General features: G+C 43.4%; 1 protein-coding gene across 2 annotated transcripts; it reads right to left on the reverse strand.

The window, feature by feature from the left end:
- Positions 1 to 1,563: 1,563 nt before the first annotated feature.
- On the reverse strand, positions 1,564 to 20,505 carry PPP1CC (protein phosphatase 1 catalytic subunit gamma). 2 transcript variants are annotated; one of them, XM_063144406.1, is made up of 8 exons: positions 20,387 to 20,505; positions 9,890 to 10,021; positions 8,902 to 9,132; positions 6,812 to 6,916; positions 4,170 to 4,393; positions 3,733 to 3,867; positions 2,721 to 2,781; positions 1,564 to 1,957 (listed from the first exon to the last, which is right to left on the reverse strand). In XM_063144406.1, exons 1-8 carry the CDS (start codon positions 20,439 to 20,441, stop codon positions 1,944 to 1,946), a joined length of 957 nt encoding a protein of 318 aa, XP_063000476.1. In that variant the 5' UTR covers positions 20,442 to 20,505; the 3' UTR covers positions 1,564 to 1,943. The 2 variants fall into 2 exon arrangements, with proteins under 2 accessions (XP_063000476.1, XP_063000475.1); XM_063144405.1 differs by having other exon boundaries at positions 1,564 to 2,781; positions 20,387 to 20,504.
- Positions 20,506 to 21,688: the final 1,183 nt, after the last annotated feature.

Raw genomic sequence — 21,688 nt, forward strand, 5'->3', positions numbered from 1 at the left:
TGCAATGGGTTCAACAGGGCTGGCACCAGGCAGTGTGGGAGCTGAAGCTGGAAATTTGTGGGGAGGGGAATAGCTCAGTGGTAAGGTACAGAAAGGCTCAGGTTCAATCCCCACCATCTTCAGGCAGGGCTGAGACCTGGAGTGGAAAGCCAGAGCAGTGTGGACAATACTGGTCTGATATGGCTGAGGTTGCCAACGTTCCTGAACCCAGCCTGGAGCCCTCTAGATGTTTTGAACCAACTCACATCAGTATACTATTCATTTAGCCACTTTCAGATCTTTGTGCCACATCATAGGGCGTCACGAGATCCCGCGGTGACTCACCTGCCAAACCAGGCTTCAGGGCAGTGCTGCTAGTCCACATGAAAACCTAATTGGGCTACATCACTAATTGCAGTACCCACTGCATAGGCTAGGCGGCGCAATGCCAGGCCAACCACAAGGCAGCTGCCAGGAAACAAGAGATCCACTCTCTTCCCCAGTGCTACATGGGAGGCAAAGGAGTGGGTCTTATGTATTCATATTGTGCTCCAGGCTCAGCATGAACTAGGAGATTAAACAAACTAGGCATGCATTAACTGTTGTCAATGGGCTTATCAAGCCTTTGTCTTCGGCCAACAACGGCTTCAGGCCCAGCCTTGTGAAGAACCTGATGACTTCTGGAGAGTCTCTCCACAGACAGAACCCAGCACTAAGCTAGGAAGGTTGGAGAACAACACACAGCTGCAACAAGAGCCAAGAACTCCTGGGAGTACTCATCAATATTTCAGCACAGGAGAAAGTCACGGCAAGAAATCCCATCCCAGCAGCTAACGTGGGTAGGCAGACATCTCTACAACCCTTCCCCTCACAGCTTTGACCTCTAGACTGGATACCCAAGCCAATCCTACGGAGGTATACGAAACTACTCCCCAGGCTGCTTCTCTTTGCTGCCCACAGCAAGGGCTGGAGTGAATAGTGCATCTTGGCGCATGTGTAATAGATTTTCCAGCTCGCAATACAGGGTTGGACTCCGCTGTGTGAAACAAGTCATGCGCACCCCCACATGTAATGCTGTAGCCTACAACGACAGTGACTCTTGGGCAGGGGAATCTTTGTTGATAACCCAACCTGCTTCCTGTGGGAACTGCCACACTTCTGGTGGGCATTCTAAAACCGGTGCCTTTTAAGCCTTAGACACACCTTGGAAAACACCCTCTCCTGAAATACACAGTTCCTTACGGAGCCTCCCATGCAGGCAAGCTGGCCTGCCCTTTACTCATCTGATTTGTGCTTGCATCAGAAGTCATCCCCCCCACAAGGCACCACACAAAACCCACTCTCTTGAGCACAGGGGTTCACTCTTTCCACCAAAGAAATTGCAGGCTTTCTAGGCAGGCCCCATTAGTCATTACTGGGGCAGTTAGAGAACAGGAGTGGTTTAAAGATGTATATCCTGCCCAGTCACCTTGAGCAGCTGCCATTCAGATGTGATTCCTGAAGAGGAAATAACCTTCTTAGGTTCAAGCCTCTATGTTGCACTCTGCATGCATGTGATGGTAATAAAATTTAACACTGAGAATATTTAAGAAGTTATTCATTTAATAAGCATTTTACCACATTGTATTGTACACTGTCATCTGTTCAAAAAGATTACAGTATTTTTTTAAAAACAAAAAAACCAAAACAAGATACTGTGTGAAATTCATAGAAACAGGTGAACAGTGTTCACTGTTGTGGCTGGTTGCTTTCTAAGCTTTGTAGAGCAAATCTTCAGATACAAATAAAACAAAACCTAAATGAATTTTAATTCTCAGGCAAGTCTCTGAACCGCTCTTCACAAGTTACAGCTTTCTGAACTGGCTAAAATAGCACAGTAGTAAGCTTCGACATTGAATATAGTGTAAGTATCAAAAGTCTTTAATCCTGCATTCCAGCTGACCACAGCATTACTCTCTGCTAGTTCAAGCCGTCCTTCCTGCAGAGGAAAAAACCCAACTTAGACACCTCCAATGCATCTCTATGGGCCGTGCTGATACATTCCCCCTACGCACTTTGGTTTCACAAAAGAGACACAAACCTTCAAAATAATGGCTTTTTAATTGTCATTTTAAAATATATGGGAGGAGAAGTGTGCTCCAATTAAAATATACATCATACCAGCAAAACTGGCAAAGGTTGAGAAGTGGTTTCAAAATGTTGACAAGGTAAGTTGTGTACATGACAAGAAAAAAGCAATCCCTCCAAAAAACAAAAAAATTAAAAGACATTCACAGTGGTTTGTATAAACAATATGTAATTTGACAGTAATAAGTTTCCTAGTCTTGTGGGCACAGTTGTGCCTCTTTAAGTCTTAAAAGAAAAGCAGGCATCACACACCACCTGGTCTGTACAGGTTCAAGGAGTCAGTTGTACAATTACCCGGAATGACAGGATAAGTTGCTGTGAAGTACACAGCTGGAACACCGATAAGGAAAAGGGTTTTCTCTCTCTCTCTCCAAACAAATACAGAATCTTTTAAAACTCTTCTTGAGAAGGGAGAAAGTCTCATTTGCTGTTACAACCAGCAAATGCCATCCATCAAAATGAACAAAAAAACCACAAACACGTTAATCTAGTCTTAGCAAGCTGACCGATACACGTTACCGTTTTTCTTAAAAATGGAGATTATATACTATAGTACAAGTCCCAACTAGGCAGGGCCAAGAGCGATTATTTCTTTGCTTGTTTTGTGATCATACCCCTGGGTGGCGTTACAGGTCGGCTAGCATTGGGCTTCTTTTTCTCGGCAGGCTTCAAGATCTGAAATGACAATTGACTGATTTAGCAGGGTAGTTTTGAGCACGCACAGCTAAACAGACGGGAGTACAAGGAAGCCACAATGCACAGGAGGGAATCACAAATGCCTGTCCCAAAACAGAACCATGCGTAAACTTGTTTAAAACCCACATTTCCACCCAACGGGCAAAGCGGCAGAGTTGTAAATCCATTCATCGAAAGCAGGCTTCCCCAGCCTGGTACTTCCAGATGTGTTGTGACTGCAACACATGCTGGCATGGGAATCGGGGTCCAAGGCATCTGGACCCATGTCACAAAAAATGCACACACAAAAGTGTTTAGTTCAACGCAATGCGCTTACGTCTGCAATACAGCATTGTAGGAGAACAATTACTTCCTGAAGGCCGGACTGAACAGGAAGCTCTTGGTGAGCCTCTGGCCAACAGGGAAGGAAGCCACATGGGCTTTGTAGGGGGAAACATCTGACAATGGAGGGGCGCGTCCCTAGTGGAAGCCAGCCTCACATCAGTTCAGGAGGGAGCTGGAGCAGTGCAGGGTCCCAGCAGAACCTTCATGCCTAGGAAGGCTCACACGGGTGAGGACGGTCTAAATTACCTCAGGCCAAGTCCATCTAGGGCTTTAAAGAGCAGCACCAGCCACGTGAATTTAAATGCAGCTCTGTCTTCCCTCTTGCAGTCTGCAACGTTTGATGCCTCCTCCGAGATCACCTACTTTAGAGGCAGCTGGAAGAGCCGTGGTCCTTCGGACAATCCAATTCAAGGTGAAGAGATTAAGGCTGCCCTACTTATTTTATGGCAGACTGGTGCCGCAGCACAGATTAAAGAGAACGGAATGCATTTTCAAACAGCTAGCACTTATGGTTCTGAAGGTTTAATGGAAGGCAGACTAGCTTTGAGTGAAAACATTAGATGCCATGGGGAAAGCAAAGCACCCAAAGCCTTAAGAGTCTCGTACCTGAAAGGAACACATTAGAGTCTCGTCCACACTCATCATGGCGCCCGCATTGTCAAATTCCCCACAGTAATTTGGGGCTGAAAACAGAGTTACCAGCTGCCTTTTTGCAAAGAACTCATATCCATCTTCAACCACCTTTAAAGTAAAGATAGTGCTGTTAAGTTTAGGGAGGGGAGACAGAGAGAGCAAAGTAGCAGACAAAAACAGTATTTTTGTTGTACAATATCCTTTGTAATTCTATCTGCCAGACTGCTTTGTCAAGTGCATTCCCAATTTATAGAGGGGAGCAAATGTTCTGGTACAAGTAACCCTGGCGGGTGGGGTGGAGAAGAGGAAGGGACCGATCAACACCCTGAGTTGTGGACAAGGGAATTCTGCCAGGGTCCAGGAGCTCACAGCTCCTTCCACATGGCTCATTCTTAGCATTTAATCTTTACCTGATGAGCTCGGCATATAAGATCCAAATCATGCTTATGGAGGAACTTTGCAACCACTTCAGCTCCAAATGTGAAAGAAACTCCTCTGTCATTTTCACCCCATCCGAGGACATCCTTGTCAGGGTCAGACCACAGCAGATCACAAAGGAGGCCTTGATCTGGCACATCAGTGGGGCGCATAATTCGTCGGATTTGTTCCATTGATTGGAGGTCTGGCGATAAGCCTGTTGGGGATTAAGATACAGCCAGTTTGGATTTTGTTCATATACTGGGCACTAGGTGCATGCTTATTTAGAGGAGACAGCAGCTATTCGGTTTTATCCAAAGTAATGCTGAAGATGAACTGCCTGACCCTAGGATCTGTTGTTCTGCTGAAAAGCAGGGAAAGGAGTTCTTTGGGTATGTGGTATTGGCCCTGCTGCCATATAAAGAGCTCCTCTGCTGTTAGTGGAGGGTGGATCCATAACTGATTAAGAAATGTAAGGAAGTTTTCACAATGGAAAGAAGCAAACAGTGGGGACCCCCCAAAATCTGTACTGCTCTGGGTACTAACTTGTTCATAAATCATCCAGAGCCCCTGAGGTGAACAGTGTGGTAGCCAAGTTTATATTATATTATTATTATTATTATTATTATTATTATTATTATTATTATTATTATTATTATTTACATTACATTTATATACCGCTCCATAGCTGAAGCTCTCTGGGCAGTTTACAAAGATTAAAAACAGTGAACATTAAAAAAAATACAAATATACACAATTTAAAAGCATAAAAATAGACAATATCCATTTTAATCCATTTTAGACGAGACCCAATGATTCAGGGTGGTAAAAACTCAAAGCAGACTAAAGAGCTCCAGAAGGATCCTTCCAAGATACACACACATGCAGATACGCATGTGGGCACACGCACAAATACACACTACAAACAGTACTGGAATCTGAACTGGAAGTGACTAATCAGAAGAGAGAGGGAGCTGTGGTACACAATTTACTGAAAACGTCACCTGCATGCAGTGATAGGCAAACTAAGTAGCAGGGACAAAGAAGAACAAGGCTAGCATCACAATGACTTCACACAAACCTACGAGGCAGATGCATTGGGAGCACTGAGTACAGGTTTGGTCCACCCTTCTCAACAAGGTTATTATAGAGCTGGAAAAGGTTCGAAGTGCAACCCAGACAAGCAAGGGGTTCATTCTCTTAGCATGCCATAAATGTCTTTCACAGAGATATATAAGCTGGTAAGAGCCTGAACTAATCTGCAGGATGGGTTTGGATGAATCCAGTCTACATAACGGTGGGCTGGTACAAAGATTAAATTACTTCTGCAAGGTGGAGCTCAGTGCTTCCCTTTTCCAGTACCCCTGCAGGCTGGGAATGAAGGAGTTAAGAAGACTGCAGGCTTCACTCCTCTTCCCATCCCAGCCATCTCCAAATCAAGCTGCCCATTCACAGATAGCCAGCCACTAAGGCAATCTAAGCTGCTCTAAAAGTAGGACGTTTTGTTGGGCTTAAAGCAGATGCCTCAAATTAAAGACGGGTGACCCATCCTTTCTGCAAGGCCATAATATTTCATTTTCACATCTGTTCAGCTATAGCCTCCCACTCAACTCCTTCAACACTGTAGTAAGCCTGGTGTTTCTGCCTTTGCTAACACACTGCAGTTTCTTAAGACTACAGAAATGGCAAGTCTAAATATTTAAATTAAAAATGGGGTCAGGAGATGCCAAGTTAGTATAACTTCAGTATTTATATAGCATGTCACTGGGAACTGTCTGTATAATCTGTAATTACACACAAGCGATACACAGATAGCCAGCATTTATAGCATCAGATTTCAGAGGAAAGAGTCCAGGCAGCTACCAAACTAGGGACTTTCAGCAAAGGCCTAGTTCTCACACCCTGTGTCTGTCCATATACTTAAGATGCACCACACAGCTGCATAGGGGAAGTCACGTATGAGCCACAGCATCCATGCCAGCATCTGACTCTCAGGATGCTCAACCCAGATTGAGGGGGAGAAGTCACATAAGTAGGGCTTCCAAAAAGTGGGTGCCTCAGCTCGTACAATGCTCCTCCCTTTGTGCCAAGTAGCCCATACTACATGGGGAGTCCAAGGGTGTGACGTGGGGCACTAACTTCCATTCGTCACCTCATTCTCCCAGGTGGATTCACCAAATCTATTCAGGGTTATCTTATTATTTACTGGAATTGTTGCTCTGTATTCATTCCCCATGACTGAAATCATAGTAATGTGTGGAGGATTTATACCCAGGCCTGCTCTGGCATGTAATTCATTTCCCCACCACTTGGTCAAAGTAGTTTGCAGAGGCTCTCCTACAAAATCACAGGTTCAAGTGAAAGAATTTTAAGCAAGCTGCTTGAACTAGCAACCTCTGCAAATATCCATGATCTTGTTACGCTGCAAACCTGTTGACATCTGGACACATTTCCTCCATTATATAAGCTAGATACGATTGGAAGTGAGGTGTGGTGAACCTGTGCTTTAGCACCTGAAGAACTAAACCTACTGTCCTGCAATACAGAGAAAGCTCCACAGTGCGCAAGTTCACCCAATATGTTCCGTGATAAGGCATCAAGCCAGCATCGCTCCGTAAACCACCTAGCCACTTACCGCCATGGCAGCAAAATATTTTCTCATCCACAATGGCTGCAATTGGTAAACAATTAAAGCAGTCTGTAAAGGTTTTCCACAGCTTGATGTTATATCTTCTTTTACCTATGGAGACATTTTAGTACATGAACTCTTAAAAACAAAGGCTATTGTATTAGGTTTCAATACTTATTATTTTATATTCTATGATTTTATCTGTACGCCACCCTGAAATCCTAGTGTTATAGGGCGGGATTCAAATGTTTTAAATAAATAAATAAATGTATACATTGTTGTACGCCACCCTAGAATCTGATTTAATAAACAATGGCACAGAAACGTTTTAAATCAAAGAAGTCCCACTCTTTTGAAACAAAACTTTCATTTTGAATCTCACACTGGGAGGGGGAGCATGTGTCAAGTTTTTCGCCAATGGGGGAAGGCACAGGATGGGAGAAGTCAGTCCCTGACTGAAATTGCAGCTGGAGAAACTACAGGTGCTGCTTTCGCTGTGGGGCTTTGCCCACCACCTCACCTTCCCAATGGAGGTGAGGTGCTCCTCCACCCTATGCCTCAGCCGGGGCAGCTTTGCTATGTGCTGGCTTTCCATCACCGGGGAAATCAAGTGGCGCTTTGCATGTTGAGCTGGCCGAAGAAACTCCACCCGCCGCTTTAGCTGGCAATCCACTGAAGTCAGGGTGCCTAGCCTGCAGAGCCCCCCCCCCAAAAAAACACTCCAAAATGCTCTCCCACCCTTGCTTTAGAGCATCTGGGGCAAAAATCAGTCATGATCTTGGTGATGATTCCCAACCCTCTGCGCCACTGCACCTTCACCACCAATGACCGACCCTTGGTCCAGGCCCAGCAGTTGCAATCCAACCCCCTGGGATTGGCTTGAACACTACCCTTGTTTTACTGCAGCACATGTGGTCTAGGGTGGTCACAGCTTCAAGAGCAAATCCTCTTACCTCACATGAGGCAGCTTTGTAATTTGCTTACGAATTCATATTGAACCCATTATTACGAACTTGCCGAAGTGTAAAGTTTACCTTTGCACTTCAAACACAAACTGAAAATTCTCAACATGGTAAATTTGAGGTTAATTTAACACTTATGTATTTATTTATTTATTTATTTATTACACTTATATACTGCCCCCATAGCCAGGGCTCTCTGGGCGGTTCACAGAAATTCTAAAATTAAGATAAAAACGAGTATACAAAATTTAAAATTCTAAAACACAGAACATACACACATAAAGCATTAAAACCTGTTAAAAAAACCCTAAACATGTGGGTGATTAAGATGTGCCACCATATGCCTGGGCAAAGAGGAAAGTCTTAACCTGGCGCCGGAAAGATAGCAGCGTTGGTGCCAGGCGAGCCTCATCAGGGAGATCGTTCCACAGTCTGGGGGCCACCACCGAAAAGGCCCTGTCCCTCGTTGCTACACTCTGAGCCTCTCTCGGAGTAGGCACCCGGAGGAGGACCTTAGATGTTGAACGTAGTGACCGGGTATATTCACGTTGGGAGAGCCGTTCCGTCACTTATTGTGGTCCCAAGCCGTGTAAGGCTTTATAGGTCAAAACCAGCACCTTGAATTGGGCTCGGAAACATACAGGCAGCCAGTGCAAGCGGACCAGAGCAGGTGTTATATAGTCGAACCTTCTGGTTCCCGAAATCAATCTGGCCGCTGCATTTTGCACAAGCTGCAGCTTCCGAACCGTCTTCAAAGGCAGCCCTACATAGAGGGCATTGCAGTAATCTAACTTGGAGGTTACCAGAGCATGGACAACTGAAGCCAGGTTATCCCTGTCCAGATAGGGGCGTAGCTGGGCCACCAACCGGAGTTTGTAAAAGACACTTAACTGGAGAGTACCAGCGCAGTGACTAGATGAGAACTGGAATGCAATTGCATCTATGTTTTGAAAAGAACACAAGAGGGACTGAGAGACAATATTTCACCCGTCAGAACAATCCAAGATGCCTCTTACATGTGCAAGTCAGAGCTGTCATCAATACACAACTCACTCCAAAGCTAGAGACCATTTTATAGTTTAAAACAAGCACAACTATTTAATCATGAATCACCCAGGACCCAGAAATACTTACATTCATCATAGAAGCCATAAATTCTATTGATGCTGGCACATTCATGGTTCCCTCTAAGGAGGAAAAAATTCTCTGGATATTTTATCTTGTAGGCCAGTAAAAGGCAAATTGTTTCTAAAGACTGCTTCCCTCTATCAACGTAGTCACCAAGGAATAGATAGTTGCTTTCAGGTGGAAATCCTCCATATTCAAAGAGTCGAAGCAAGTCATAGTATTGTCCATGGATGTCCCCTTGAACAACAAAAAAAGGGTGTTTGCAGAGTTTGATAGTTTGGCTCAACTAAGAGGCACAACAATATTCAATGCATGCTAATATAAGAGCAGCTGTTATGATCATCTGTATCAGTAAAGTCTACTGCAATTAGCAATTCCTGTTGCATTCATTGCAACTTCTCAAAGGATTGTGCCATCGATTTCTCCAACCTTCACAGCATTACTGGTCCCTTGTCATGTTTAGTAACGTAACAAACCAAAAGCCAAAGTTGGCTTGAAGTGTGAATTTCGCTTGCAGTTTTAGTTCTAAGTAGGACCTAGGTGGTCACGAAGAGTCGGAAGCGACTGAACGAATAAACAACAAAGGACCTGTTTACTCTCAGAAATATTTAACACACTTACTTCATAACTCCTGTGAAATGCATAACTACCTCCCCACCTCATATGGATTCTTCAAGATGAACAAAACATCATTTTTGGCATACAAATGACTATGGTAATTACTACCAATACCACACCAAAATAGAATAAGCTTCCTCTTTGGGGATTTGTGCCCTAGTTGTTCTGTCTACTTCAAGCAGCTCCTTTCAGCATTCTATTAATCGCCTTCATGCAATATGATTTGCATAGAATGACTGAGCTTTTGAACTGCAATGTTTTAATGGATTTACCACTTTCAGAAAGAAAACAGCTGATATCACCATCTACGAAGTTTTACCAAATCATTATTAGTTAATTAAAAGGAATAGTTGGAGAAGCCAATCTCAATGCTTACCACATATTTTAAGTGGTGCTTCAAGTTCTAACAGAATGGGTTGACTGAGAAAGATCTCTCGAGATTTCAAGCACAGTCCTCTTATTTCGTTCTCTTGAAGTTGAACATTTTTACCAGGCTTTGACCCTCTTACTGTGAAAGAAAAAAGGATTGTTACTCGTAATAAATGAAGTAAGAGTCACTGAGTTCCAAATCTATTATATTCAATACATATAGATACAATTATAGAAAACTGAAGTGGCCAGCTTTGGGGTATTTTGAGTTTCTTCTGAACGCTTGCTGAGAAAACTCGTAATTACTAAGCCACATCCAAATCAAGCTGAGAGAAGTTCACTCATTGCTAGAGGAAAGGAAGGAACTGGCAAGTAACACAAATACTGCCTGTCAGAATTGTGGCCTTTTCCTAATTTCTAGTGGGCCAGAAAATAAATGCTTCACACTGGACGCTCCAGTGCATTTTATACTGGCAGAACATTCATGATGCGGGACTTACAATTTTGATCATAGTCCTCTGCCAATGCATTCTACAATGGCAGTGTTCTTTTTCCAGGAGCATAATGCATCTGGCCTAGCCCACAGCTCGTGCCAACTCCACCCTCTAAAAAAAGAAAAGCATGCATGCTAAACTCTAAATAGTCATATGGATTAATCAGTGATTTAAGGCACTGCTCCTTCTGATGGGTTAGTAAGACTGAGAAATGCAGCCAACAAGAATTTATCAGAGAGGAAGATGTTTTAAAACAGCACACAGTTATGCTTCTATTCTGAGCTTAACTTGCGCACAACTTCTAAGCTGCAGTCAGCTGACAATGATCACGGTGCATAGGATTCCAAGAGTGTTCTCTAAATGTGCCTTAAAGTATTTCCAATTACGCCAAAGTGAAAGGATTTGCAGCAGCTTCTGATTATCAGAACCGAGAGAGACTTGGAAGCCTTATGGTTTCCTAGCTATACTGGTAGATGATAAATCTAAGGCAGAGTTAACTGGAGATCAATTAGTCCTCCTGGCCATATGCTCCATTCTCATCATTCAAGCCTGCTTCCTCATGCTTGCTGAGCAGTAATAAACCAAACTTTCCCAGCACCTTCCCCAATGATTCTGTCACACCATGTTTTAGGTGCAACATGCGCTATTTCAGTCTAGCTATCACCTGTGCATTGGTGTCATAAAACAAGCTGAACAAGCACTTAAAAGTACTTCTGTTAGCAGCTTCAAAGAGCTCAAAGGTTATATTTTTAAGAAGCTTTATTTTGAAGTTCAGTATCAGAAGCGTGTTGCAATTACCAGCAGATTAGCTGCCGGGCAAAGGTTGTGACCTGAGCAATACATGTTTCAATTATTCTTCCCCATCAGACATGTTAGCATTCATCGGTGACATTATCAGTACCAATAGATATTGAGGGCTCAATTAGAATGCTTAGTACAAGTAATGAAGCATAAACCCATTGAAATCTTTCCCCATCACTGCAGTGCAATTGTTCCATGGCTGAACGGCCTCATGCACAATTTCCCCAAATTCACCTCCTGAGCTGTAAGCAAGTAACCTCAAATGCCAAGCGTCCAGCAGCAACACAGTTTATAGAAAGCAATTCAAGATAATTATATTATAAAAGCCAATAACACAAAATTAAAATGGTTTAACATTTGCTTTTAAGCAGCTAACTGAAGCATGCTGGATCGTTTACAGCCTCCATAGATAAGACACAGATTAAGCCTTTCAGACATGATGTGCCGAATAATCTTTTAAAAATTGAATTAAAAGCCTGAAGGCAAAAGTTTACTCAGCACTTCCATTAGCAGTAAGGTTTGAACAGGAAGGGGCTGAGAAAAATGTATCCTGGCCTAGAGATCTGCATTTCATGCTATTCTAACTTTTACTAGTCATGATCACTACTGAACTCACCCTGTGAGACATGTGTCAAACACCCCTAAAACTGGCATGATGAGACTTAAAATGAAAAAAGATTATCACTAGAAGGCATGTAGAAGGCATGCTAAGATTCACTTGAAAGCAGCATTTCAAGCGCTGGAATTTCATACATTTTTGCAGTTTTCAGTCTAGAACCCTGCTGGATGCATAGCAAACAAATGCTGAACCAAAGCACACTTAAAGAGGCTGAACTCAAAGAAGATCTAGGAGTTCAACAATGTAACACAGAATATGAAATGTGCTCCACCGCTGAACTTCTGCTGATTTCTAGGGCGTTGTGGGGACTATACATATTCAACAGAATCAAATGGCTATTACTTTTCCTAGAATGTGCAAGGGTCTGTTGGGGATATTTATACGTTTGAATCCTCTCCCTATAAAAAAGAAAGCCTTTAATACAGAAATATAGCAAGTGGAGAGAACATCAGACTAAGTCATTCTCTCCAACATGCTAATTTTGAGCGGGATGCATTTAGATGTGTGCTCTCCCCTGCATCTAGAAACAATAGTCCAGGAAGAACATTACTACTTAGTTCTGTTTATATGAAGCTGCCCTATTTCTCACAGGCCACCCAGGACCCACACTTCTTACACAGAGCCTGACTGTTGCAGTGGTCGTCTTTGAACACTAGGTTAAGGAGAACTTGACACTTATACTTCTGTTTAGATTCTACTTGTTAGAGTCTCTACTATCAAACTTTTGATATTTAGCATTTATACAACAGGGCAGTCAGCTAAGGACAAAACAGCAGGATGCCCATGCCATCATGACCAAAATTGCAACCTTGTACTGTATGTGCCTGCAATGCACAGCTAAACACAACGCTAAGAGGTTATTTTAGGGCTCCAACTGGTTTTAGTTGATTAATTTATCAATTAAATGTGGGTATAGGTAGAAATTTCTGAAGCAAGCAGCATTATTTCTTTTAAAATATATGATCAAGAATAAAGGGAATGCCTCTTAAGACTGTTTCCCATCTGCAGTTTTTATAAATTCTCACATTAAAATAAAAACTTGCTTTATAAAAAAAATATGTTGCCTGATGAATTGCAGTACCTTTTCAGTTTATTAAATTCTAAATCCAAGCAATTAAAACCAATTAAACATTGCACCACTGGTTACTTTCATATTTGACATTGACAAGTAATTGTTGAAAGTTTCAAGTTCGAACTAGATCAGAAAAATTACAACTCTGTGTAGTTACAGTCAGTTGTATGTGAAGTTCTTGTAAGCAGACACTCCAAAAATTAATAAATTAAAGAGATTTGTTCTAGGCCCAGCTAGGGAGCATCGATGTCTTGCCAAGAAAAACCTTGCTTAAGGCCCTGTGTAAATAAAGCTTCACTTACCGAATATTTTGCATCCAGAAATATATACAGTGTCAGCAAGAATCTGTTTTACAAGTACATATTAGCTGGGGCTTAACTATTTATAATGAATCGTAGAAATATGTACATTTCAGAAGTTGTTGCATCTTAGTGAGCCTTGGTTTATGAACACACTCAAAACAACAGTAAGGTACAACACCCACGTGTTGGAGCCAAACTCCAAACCACCATCTATGATGGAGAGGGAGGATTTCAGAAATGAAGTAATAAAGACTGATCTATTCCGGCAAGCCTATCCAGTGAAATTTTAGAATGTTTTAAGGATGCTTTAATCATGTATACTATGTTTTAAATAAGTTTTCATGTGTTTTATATTCACTGTTGTTCCCCGTCTCGATCCAAGTGGAAAGGCGGGTAAGAAATAAATTATTATTATTATAATATTTATTTGCTGGCAGAATGGAGGCTGCCAGGTAAGATCTCTCAGGGCAGAGAATTCCAAAGAGAGGCTACTGTGGCAGATCTAACCTCTGTAAGAGAGGTTACTGGGTAAGACTACCTGGCTGCAAGGGGAGGGGGGAGAGGGAGATAGCAGGGCCCTCACCTTTGGCTCAGCTGATATCTAATGCCATTTGACTCCTCCCCTCCCAGAACGGTCTACTCTAGCGGCCATTATATAATTTTTATATAACATTGTCCAAGAAATGGTACCTGAATTCACTTGCTTCCTTGTTCCCGCTCCAGCCTTTCCCACCTTTTGTATCTGCTCTATCATAATGTAAGCCATTATTTTATAAACCACCTTAAATGGATTGGCAGAAAGGTAGAAGTACAGTGCAAAATAGATAGACCTCATCCAAAAAAATAAGAAGGTATTTGCACATGGGAAAAGCACACCACAAACAGGAAAGTGAACTTTGTTTAGTGCAGCCTTCAAACACTCCCATTTGCACATGGGAGACATGATAGCACTCTTCAAGTTCTTAATAGCACTCTTCAAGTTCTTAAAAGGCTGTTACACAGAGGAGGGCCAGGAACTCTTCTCGATCATCCCAGAGTGCACGACACGGAATAACAGGCTCAAGTTACAGGAAATCAGATTCCAGCTGGACATCAGGAAAAACTTCCTGACTGTTAGAGCAGTGCGACAATGGAGTTTGTGGGCTCTCCCACACTAGAGGCATTCAAGAGGCAGCTGGACAATCATCTGTCAAGTATGCTTTAGGGTGGATTCCTGCATTGAGCAGGGGGTTGGACTCGATGGCCTTATAGGCCCCTTCCAACTCTACTATTCTATGATTCTATTGATCATTGGCTCACACATGGTTATAATTTTATGTAGAAACTGCATGGCCATCACATTACACCATTACATGTAACTGTACGAACATCTCCTTCATCACACCCACACACTCTTCTTGTCACATGCACATATGGCTAAGATTATTTATAAGAGTATTGTGGCAGAGATAGTTTCCTATATGGAAGTGATATCAGCATTAAAGTTAAATGATGTAAAGCATCTTTAAACATACTCCTGATTTAACAAAATTTAATCAGCTGAGGGGAAAAAACAGAAATTGGAAAGTACACTAGACCACCTTACACCAAACATGTGATGAACGTTCAGAAAATTCTATCTATGTAATTTCATCTAATAGCAAATTCAGATGTGGATGCCAACAGAAATAAAGCTAAAAGAGGGCTACTGAGAACTAAACAGGAGGTATTAGTGTGGTTGACGAAATCATGAGGGTTTCAGGGGGGGAAAAAAAACCTACGCTGGAAATCCTGCCCTCTAGAGCACACTCAATTAACATAGAATGTTGAGTGTCACTTTGATCAGTACAGTGATGGCTTTCCTCTGAAAAAGCAGATAGTAGTTGTCTCTTGAATAGCAGGAGACTGTTCAAAGACCCAGTTTGGACAATGGAACAACCCACAGTTTAGTAACTATGGGTTATTTGCACGCAGTCGGGAATGAGTGGGCTGGCTCCTACCCACTTGACTGCTTCTGCTTTGCTAAACAACCCAGGGTTCCTGGGTTGTTTGCCATGACATCCAAAACTGGAACTCTGGGTTACTGAGGGAGAAACAACCCAGAGTTTGAACTTAACAATGAAAAACTCCGTACTGTTTCTCCCTCAAAGATTTGTTTAGCAAAGTAGACAATGGTCACTCCCACACACTCACAAACAACCTGTTGTGTGCTTTGTTCAAACAATAAACATCTCTTCCCACCTGAAGAGAGTCTAATCTCTAGGAACTTTCCCCTAGGCAAAACTATGCAAACTAAGTGAGACAATTGTCTTTTCAAGAAGAATGGAAAGCCTGAGTTAACTTCAGAGAGACTAGTTCTGAGGCAGCTTCTGCCAGACCCCAGCCGGGTTGACTTTCTCTCGCCTTCCTTTAGCTCCACCCATTTGAGTCTGTGGCGTACTCTAGGATTGGCTAATCTCTCTGCACTCTCTCCCTCTGAAGAATGTTGGCTTCTCATTGACTGTGTATTATTTGCCCTTGACAAGATAAGCTCTGGAGAGAGTTCACTCCCAGCTGGTGAAGAGCCCGTGAGAGCTTTCTCCCCCACAGTTACAGGCTGGCCTGTTTCTGGCGCCGACTCCTCTACTTCAGAGTCTGATTCTGATCAATCACCTGAAACACCTTCTTCCAACCCAGGCAGAGCAGGGCTAGACATGACACAACCCATAGCTTTCCCCTGAAAAGCAGAGAACGCAGATAGCAGTTCTCTCTTGAATAGCAGGAGACTACACTGGTAAATGACTGCTCGGTCAAAGATGCAGTTTGGACAATTAAACAGCCCATGGTTTGGTAACCATGGGTTGTTTAACTCTCAATGACCTGGTTCAGACAATCACTTTTGCAGACTCAGGTTCACTCCCCTAGCTCACTAAGCACTCTGACTACTAGCTGATGAGCTCTGACAAGCCTAATAGAAAAATGTAGGAAATAAAAAGCTTCACCACAAACATGACATAGCAATGATGCTGCAAGAAGCAAACACTTAGTCACTTTGTCATGTTTGTAGAAACTTTAAGAAAAGCCAGTAAAGTAGTCAGCTTAGTTGATTACTCCTTAAAGCAAGTAAGACCCATTACTAGAAAGAGGTATCTATGGGAAGTATTTGCATGCTTAATGTCTTCCTTCAGATCTTATGAACTTGAACCTTGTTGTAGCAGGAGCATCATTGGCTGCACCAAGGCAATGGCGAATTGGGAACCTTAGTTTACCAACAACGTAATGTTTGTTTTATAAATCTCTCTAGCTGAAACCTTTCCCTTGGTCTTGCAAGCTCACATTCAACAAATGCTGGAGTGCCTGAATTTTACGCCAGAGTCCACAGTTGAGAATATGCAGAAGGTTTGAGGGCAATGTTGCAAAGAAGACTGCAAAAAAAATACTGGTGCATCTCACCACATTTACCTATGTCAGACTTCTGTGGTCCAACACAAAAAAACAACTTTACAAAGCTTCAACTGCTGCTCACCTGAGGCAATTCATACTTAACACAGGGGACCAGTTCCTCCTGACATCCAAATTTCAGGGACTGTGGTTCTTTTAAATATCGCTAGTGAGAACAAAGCAGCATCAAAACATGCTTTTAGATCGTAGTTTGTTCTCATTAACCATACTTTCAATGAACCACAGTTTGAGTTCAAATGTCACAGGGAATTATGGTTAAAAGCAAAAGCACCCAATCTCCTTATTGGCATGAGAGAAAGGAGCTTGCAAGCCTAAGCTCTCCACAACCTTTTCTCATAGCTGGAAACCGTAGTTTCCCATTGAATTGAACTAAGCCTAGGTAATACTAAACTTGTGTCATTCTACTGTATGGTTTCTTTTGTTATTTTAGCATTCACTAATTTACTTCTTAAATTGTATTGGCCATGTGGATTTTTAGTCAGAAAAATGTTCTTTGTAGACCTTCAACAAGCACACAATTCTCACCAGAGTCAGCAGAAGTCAACATTCCTGTTCAGCTGTCTGGGTTGGGAGACCATATGTAAGGTACTCTGAGCTCTTTGAGGAACACAGTATAGATATGTGATCAAGAAATAGCCCCACCCAAGATGCAGACCAACCAAATGATTATAGATTGTCTGACATTAACCTGTTTGAAGTCTTTTTATGCATAGGGATCGAGTTAGCCAAAACTAGAATAAGTGCAGCTATTTGCCAAAGCAGATGAGATACTTTTAAGTTCAAGTATAGAGAATCAATTCCTAGTGGAAATCTTTTCAAAAATCATCTCATTACTGCATCATTTTAAATTATATTAATACAAATGTGGCATTAAATTGCCATAGGATTTCCATTATCTTCTAATAGGTGTCAATGTGCCCCATTTGTCCCCTGAAGTTATGTCTACACAACCAATTCAAAGCTTATTTAGCAAGAAATGTAACATTAAAGCTACTAGAAATCAATCTACACCAAATCCATGTTGTTGGCATTTGAAACTTAAGCTCATTAAAGAAATTGAGACAAATTATGAAATATCTGTTCCAACTGTATCTATTAAGCATGTGTAAAAAAGCCTAATACCAGAACACTGGAAGCAATTTCTCTTTAGTTCTATTTTAGCCAATCCCAAACACTCTGAATTCACAACTGTCCCTTTTCCATGGCCTTTAAGCAAACCAACAGAAAAGGGCTTTTTTGTAAGCACCTTACAAAGAATGGAAGGGTAGATGAGGTAAGAAAAAAGAGCGAAAACATATCTCTTTAATTTACTTTGGACGAAATGAAAAAGTTAATTCCCTGATTGAACTCTTCAAGTGCAAGTCCTGGATGGACTCAGACAAAGCTAGATTAGTGCAGCCTCTTTCCCTAGATAAAGATGATCTTGTTTGCTGCTGCAAGTAGTATTTGTCATAAGCTACTTCACAATGTTTCACCCTAGTTAAGATTAATAAGCAGTTTTAACAAGGCTAACCTCCTGCAACCATAAGTGGAAACAAAAACCAAATAGTATCCACAACTTAGGGAACACTAGGTACAAACAATCCCAAAGCACTAGGGTCGGACAGGCAAAAATGTTCAGATGAAAGGACATCCAAGCAGCCCGCCATTATATTTTAGAGTAATCAAGGTTTCACATGGACGTCATAATACTTGGGATTTAATCTGTAATTTATCTGCAAGGAGACTTTTCGCCCTAGCCTGAAGAAACTCAAGCCTATTTTTAAAGATAATGGTCATAATAGACAGGCACAGGAGGGTGAACAACATTTTCACGCCCTCATGATTCCCCGGGCCAACAATCATGCAGTGTCAGTAGGAAAGCTAACCAACAATCTGTTTCTCTTTCCATCAGACCAAGACTTCACCTTTGTTAAGGGGAGGGCAAAACTATGAAAGAAGACCAACCTAGACATAGCATACTGCTTATGCTTTTACCATAAGAAACAGCAGAATGAAGTATTGTATATACATAGTTCACCCACGTTCACCCCAACCCAAAATTAAAAGCAAAACAAAACTATACACAAAAGTAAGGGAAGAAGGGACTCTGTAACCTGGAAGGAGATCACTGAGGCACAAACAAAGCTCCTCCAGACCCTCCATCTTGGATGCAGACCCTCCAGGCCTGCCTGCCTCCCTCCCACCTCTCCCCAGGGAAAGAAACCCGGGCGCCCAAAGACAAAGCCAAGGCCGAGATGAGGAGGGCGGCACACAGACCCAGCATTACAACTGTGAAATCATCTCAGATACCCTGAAGTGTTCACTTGCGATGCAGATTTGGGGGCAGGGTGGTGGTGGAGGCAGCGGCATTTACCCAAATTATATTCCACACACTTTCTCTTCCCACCCCTAAGTAGTTTGCTTCCCAGTCCTCTAGCTGAAACTGCATTAATCTTGCCCCCCTTAAGCAGAATGACAAAATGACACTTTCTAAATGAACCAGCTGCAGACAGAATCCATTCCTAAATGGGTTTAGCAGTTCTCACCACCACCACCCCCCATCGCGAGACCCTCACAAAAAACCTAGGAACCTCTTCCAACTCTCCTCCCTTATGGGAGCACTTCTTCCATAACAAGCAATCCACACCACCTCCCAAACAACCCCTTGATCTCTCCCCCCTCCTCCTTACCAATGCAAACATTTCCAAGAGACCCCAAATTCCACTTCAAATGCTGCTCCCCACTCTCATTGCCCCCAAACACAGCCTATTAAAAGATCCCCCAAATCCTTCCAGCGCAGCTCACTCCCCAGTTTGCGCTGCAAGACCCCCACCAAAAATCAGTAACACTCCCTAAAGGAAAGCCCCACCACTATACCACTTTGACCTTTGCATCTCCTAAAAGACTCCCCAACATATATTAAAATATAGACCCGCACACACACATGCCTTAAGGTACGACCGCTTCCATTTACTCCAATAATCTAGAGCTCTTTAAATAAATTTAATCCTATATCCCAAGTGATCCACCACACAGACACCCCATGTTTAAAATATGCACTCTCCCTGTGGCACCCTCTCACACAGTTTAGCCATAAATTTAAAGAAAATAAGCACCACAGAAAATAAGCAGCATATATAAGTAAATAGCACAACCACACATAGGGACATTTCTTAAAGCTAAATAATCCCATGATTTACTGACATCCACCCCAATATTGTTGGTCTCCACGACCCCCTCCCGAACCCGCAACACCCCTTACATTTAAAAAGAAAAAGCACATCCTTCCTCCCAGCAATTCCTCCCGGCCCCTTAATGAAGCCTCCTTTGCCCCCATACTTTGGAGTCTGCTAAATAACCCCCTGCCAAGCCCCCCCCCCCACCAAATTTAGGTGCACGCAGATTTTAAGGAGGGGGGGTGTTAGGGTGCCTAGATTAGGGTGCCTTACCCATTCTGGCACCCCACCCCCGTAGTTTGTACTGTAGGAAATTGTTTTAATTTGGCGATGTGTGTACGCAACCCTGGGTCTAATAGAATAAAAATAAACATTGAAGGGCGGGATGTAAATCTCGGCAAGTCCATGACCAAAATAACTCACAATACTCCCATATTTGACATCCCCCCTCACTTTACGACCGACCCTCCCTCTCTTTTCCAGCCCCTCTCCCCGCAGGAGACCCCCCCCCACTGTCGCCCCCTCAAGGCTCTGCCCCCCCTCAGGATTGCGCCCCCTTTACCCCCACCTCATTATTTACGCCCTCCCCCCATATCCCACCACACGCCCCCGCCCCCATTTCTCGGCCCCCTCCTCACCCTCCAGCAGCCGTTGGATGATGCTGTCGATGTTGAGTTTGTCAATATCCGCCATCGCCTCTCAGCGGCTGGGGAGGGAGGGAGGGAGCGAAGCCGGAGCCCCCCGGGTCGACCTCCGCCGCCGCGGCTCCCCCGCCCCCGAGCCGGCCCTTCCTTGCCCCCTTCCCACAGCGCTTCGGCGTCCGCTCTCTCTTTCCCCACCGTCTTCACGATCTCCCTTCCTTTTTCTCGCTCGCTTCGGCGGAGAAAGACCGGCGGCGGCAGCGGCGAACAAAATGGCCGCCTTTCCCCTCCCCTCGCAGGAGTTACCTCCTTCAGGCGCGCACGGATACGAGAGGAAACCGCAGCTGGGGACTTCTTTCTGAGGCAAGAGCGGGAAGATTGAGGCAAGAGTCACGCGCCGCGCTTCTTCGGCTCCCGCCCGCTCGCGCGCCCGCGCACACACAGCTCTAGTACACGCGCGCGCGAACGCTGGTTGGCTCGCGCTCGGATCCTTCCGCATCCGAGAGGTTGAAAGAAAGGGAGGAAAAAGTCCCCCTTGCTGAGGTTGAAGGGCGCCGCTTGTTATGGGGTGGAAAGGGGGCAGGGGAAGGGGGCGACCCTAATAAGAAGGAGGGGAAAATGATGAGGGCTTGACGTGAAGCTTTACGGCTTTCAGTGACAGAGTGCTCTCAGCCATGTCTACTGGGGGATATGAAAAGAAAAGAGCACACTGGAACATGGACAGAGTTCTGCGTGTGTTTTAACGAAGTCATCACAAACAGCCACCCACCTTTGGGCTGCCGCCTTTGCTCTTGAACTAAAGGATGTGGAGACATCTTGGAGGTGTGAAAAGTACATCATTTTTTTAAAAAAAACATTCAAATGAGGGTTTCAAGGGCTCAAAAGCTTTTCTGTGTGAGGGAGAGGAGGTAACAAAGCTTGAAAGCCTTATTTCCCCACTCCAGGTGGGGAAAGGACAGGTGCACAGTGCTGTTGAGGTGAAAGAAAATCTACACATGCTCAGAGACGCTTTCATCCTTAGAATTACTTCCAGTGCAATAGAAAACTATTTTCTGAGGCAGGCCTAAGCTATTATAGCCTTGGCTATTGGAAGACAGATCTATATGTTCTCTTCCTAATAGGACTTGTTCCGCAGTGTCTCATGGAAATGCTGTCTGAATGTGGTACTTCACCACCTTATTTGATTTCTCTTAAGAACAGACAAGCTAGCCGAGCATTTATACTTGCAAGAATTAATGCTCTGGCGTGGGCTGGTCCATGAAGTCATGTCGGAAGCGACTGAACGAATAAACAACTAAT

Source organism: Elgaria multicarinata, chromosome 18 (assembly GCF_023053635.1).
Source record: "Elgaria multicarinata webbii isolate HBS135686 ecotype San Diego chromosome 18, rElgMul1.1.pri, whole genome shotgun sequence".
Lineage (NCBI taxonomy): Eukaryota > Metazoa > Chordata > Lepidosauria > Squamata > Anguidae > Elgaria > Elgaria multicarinata.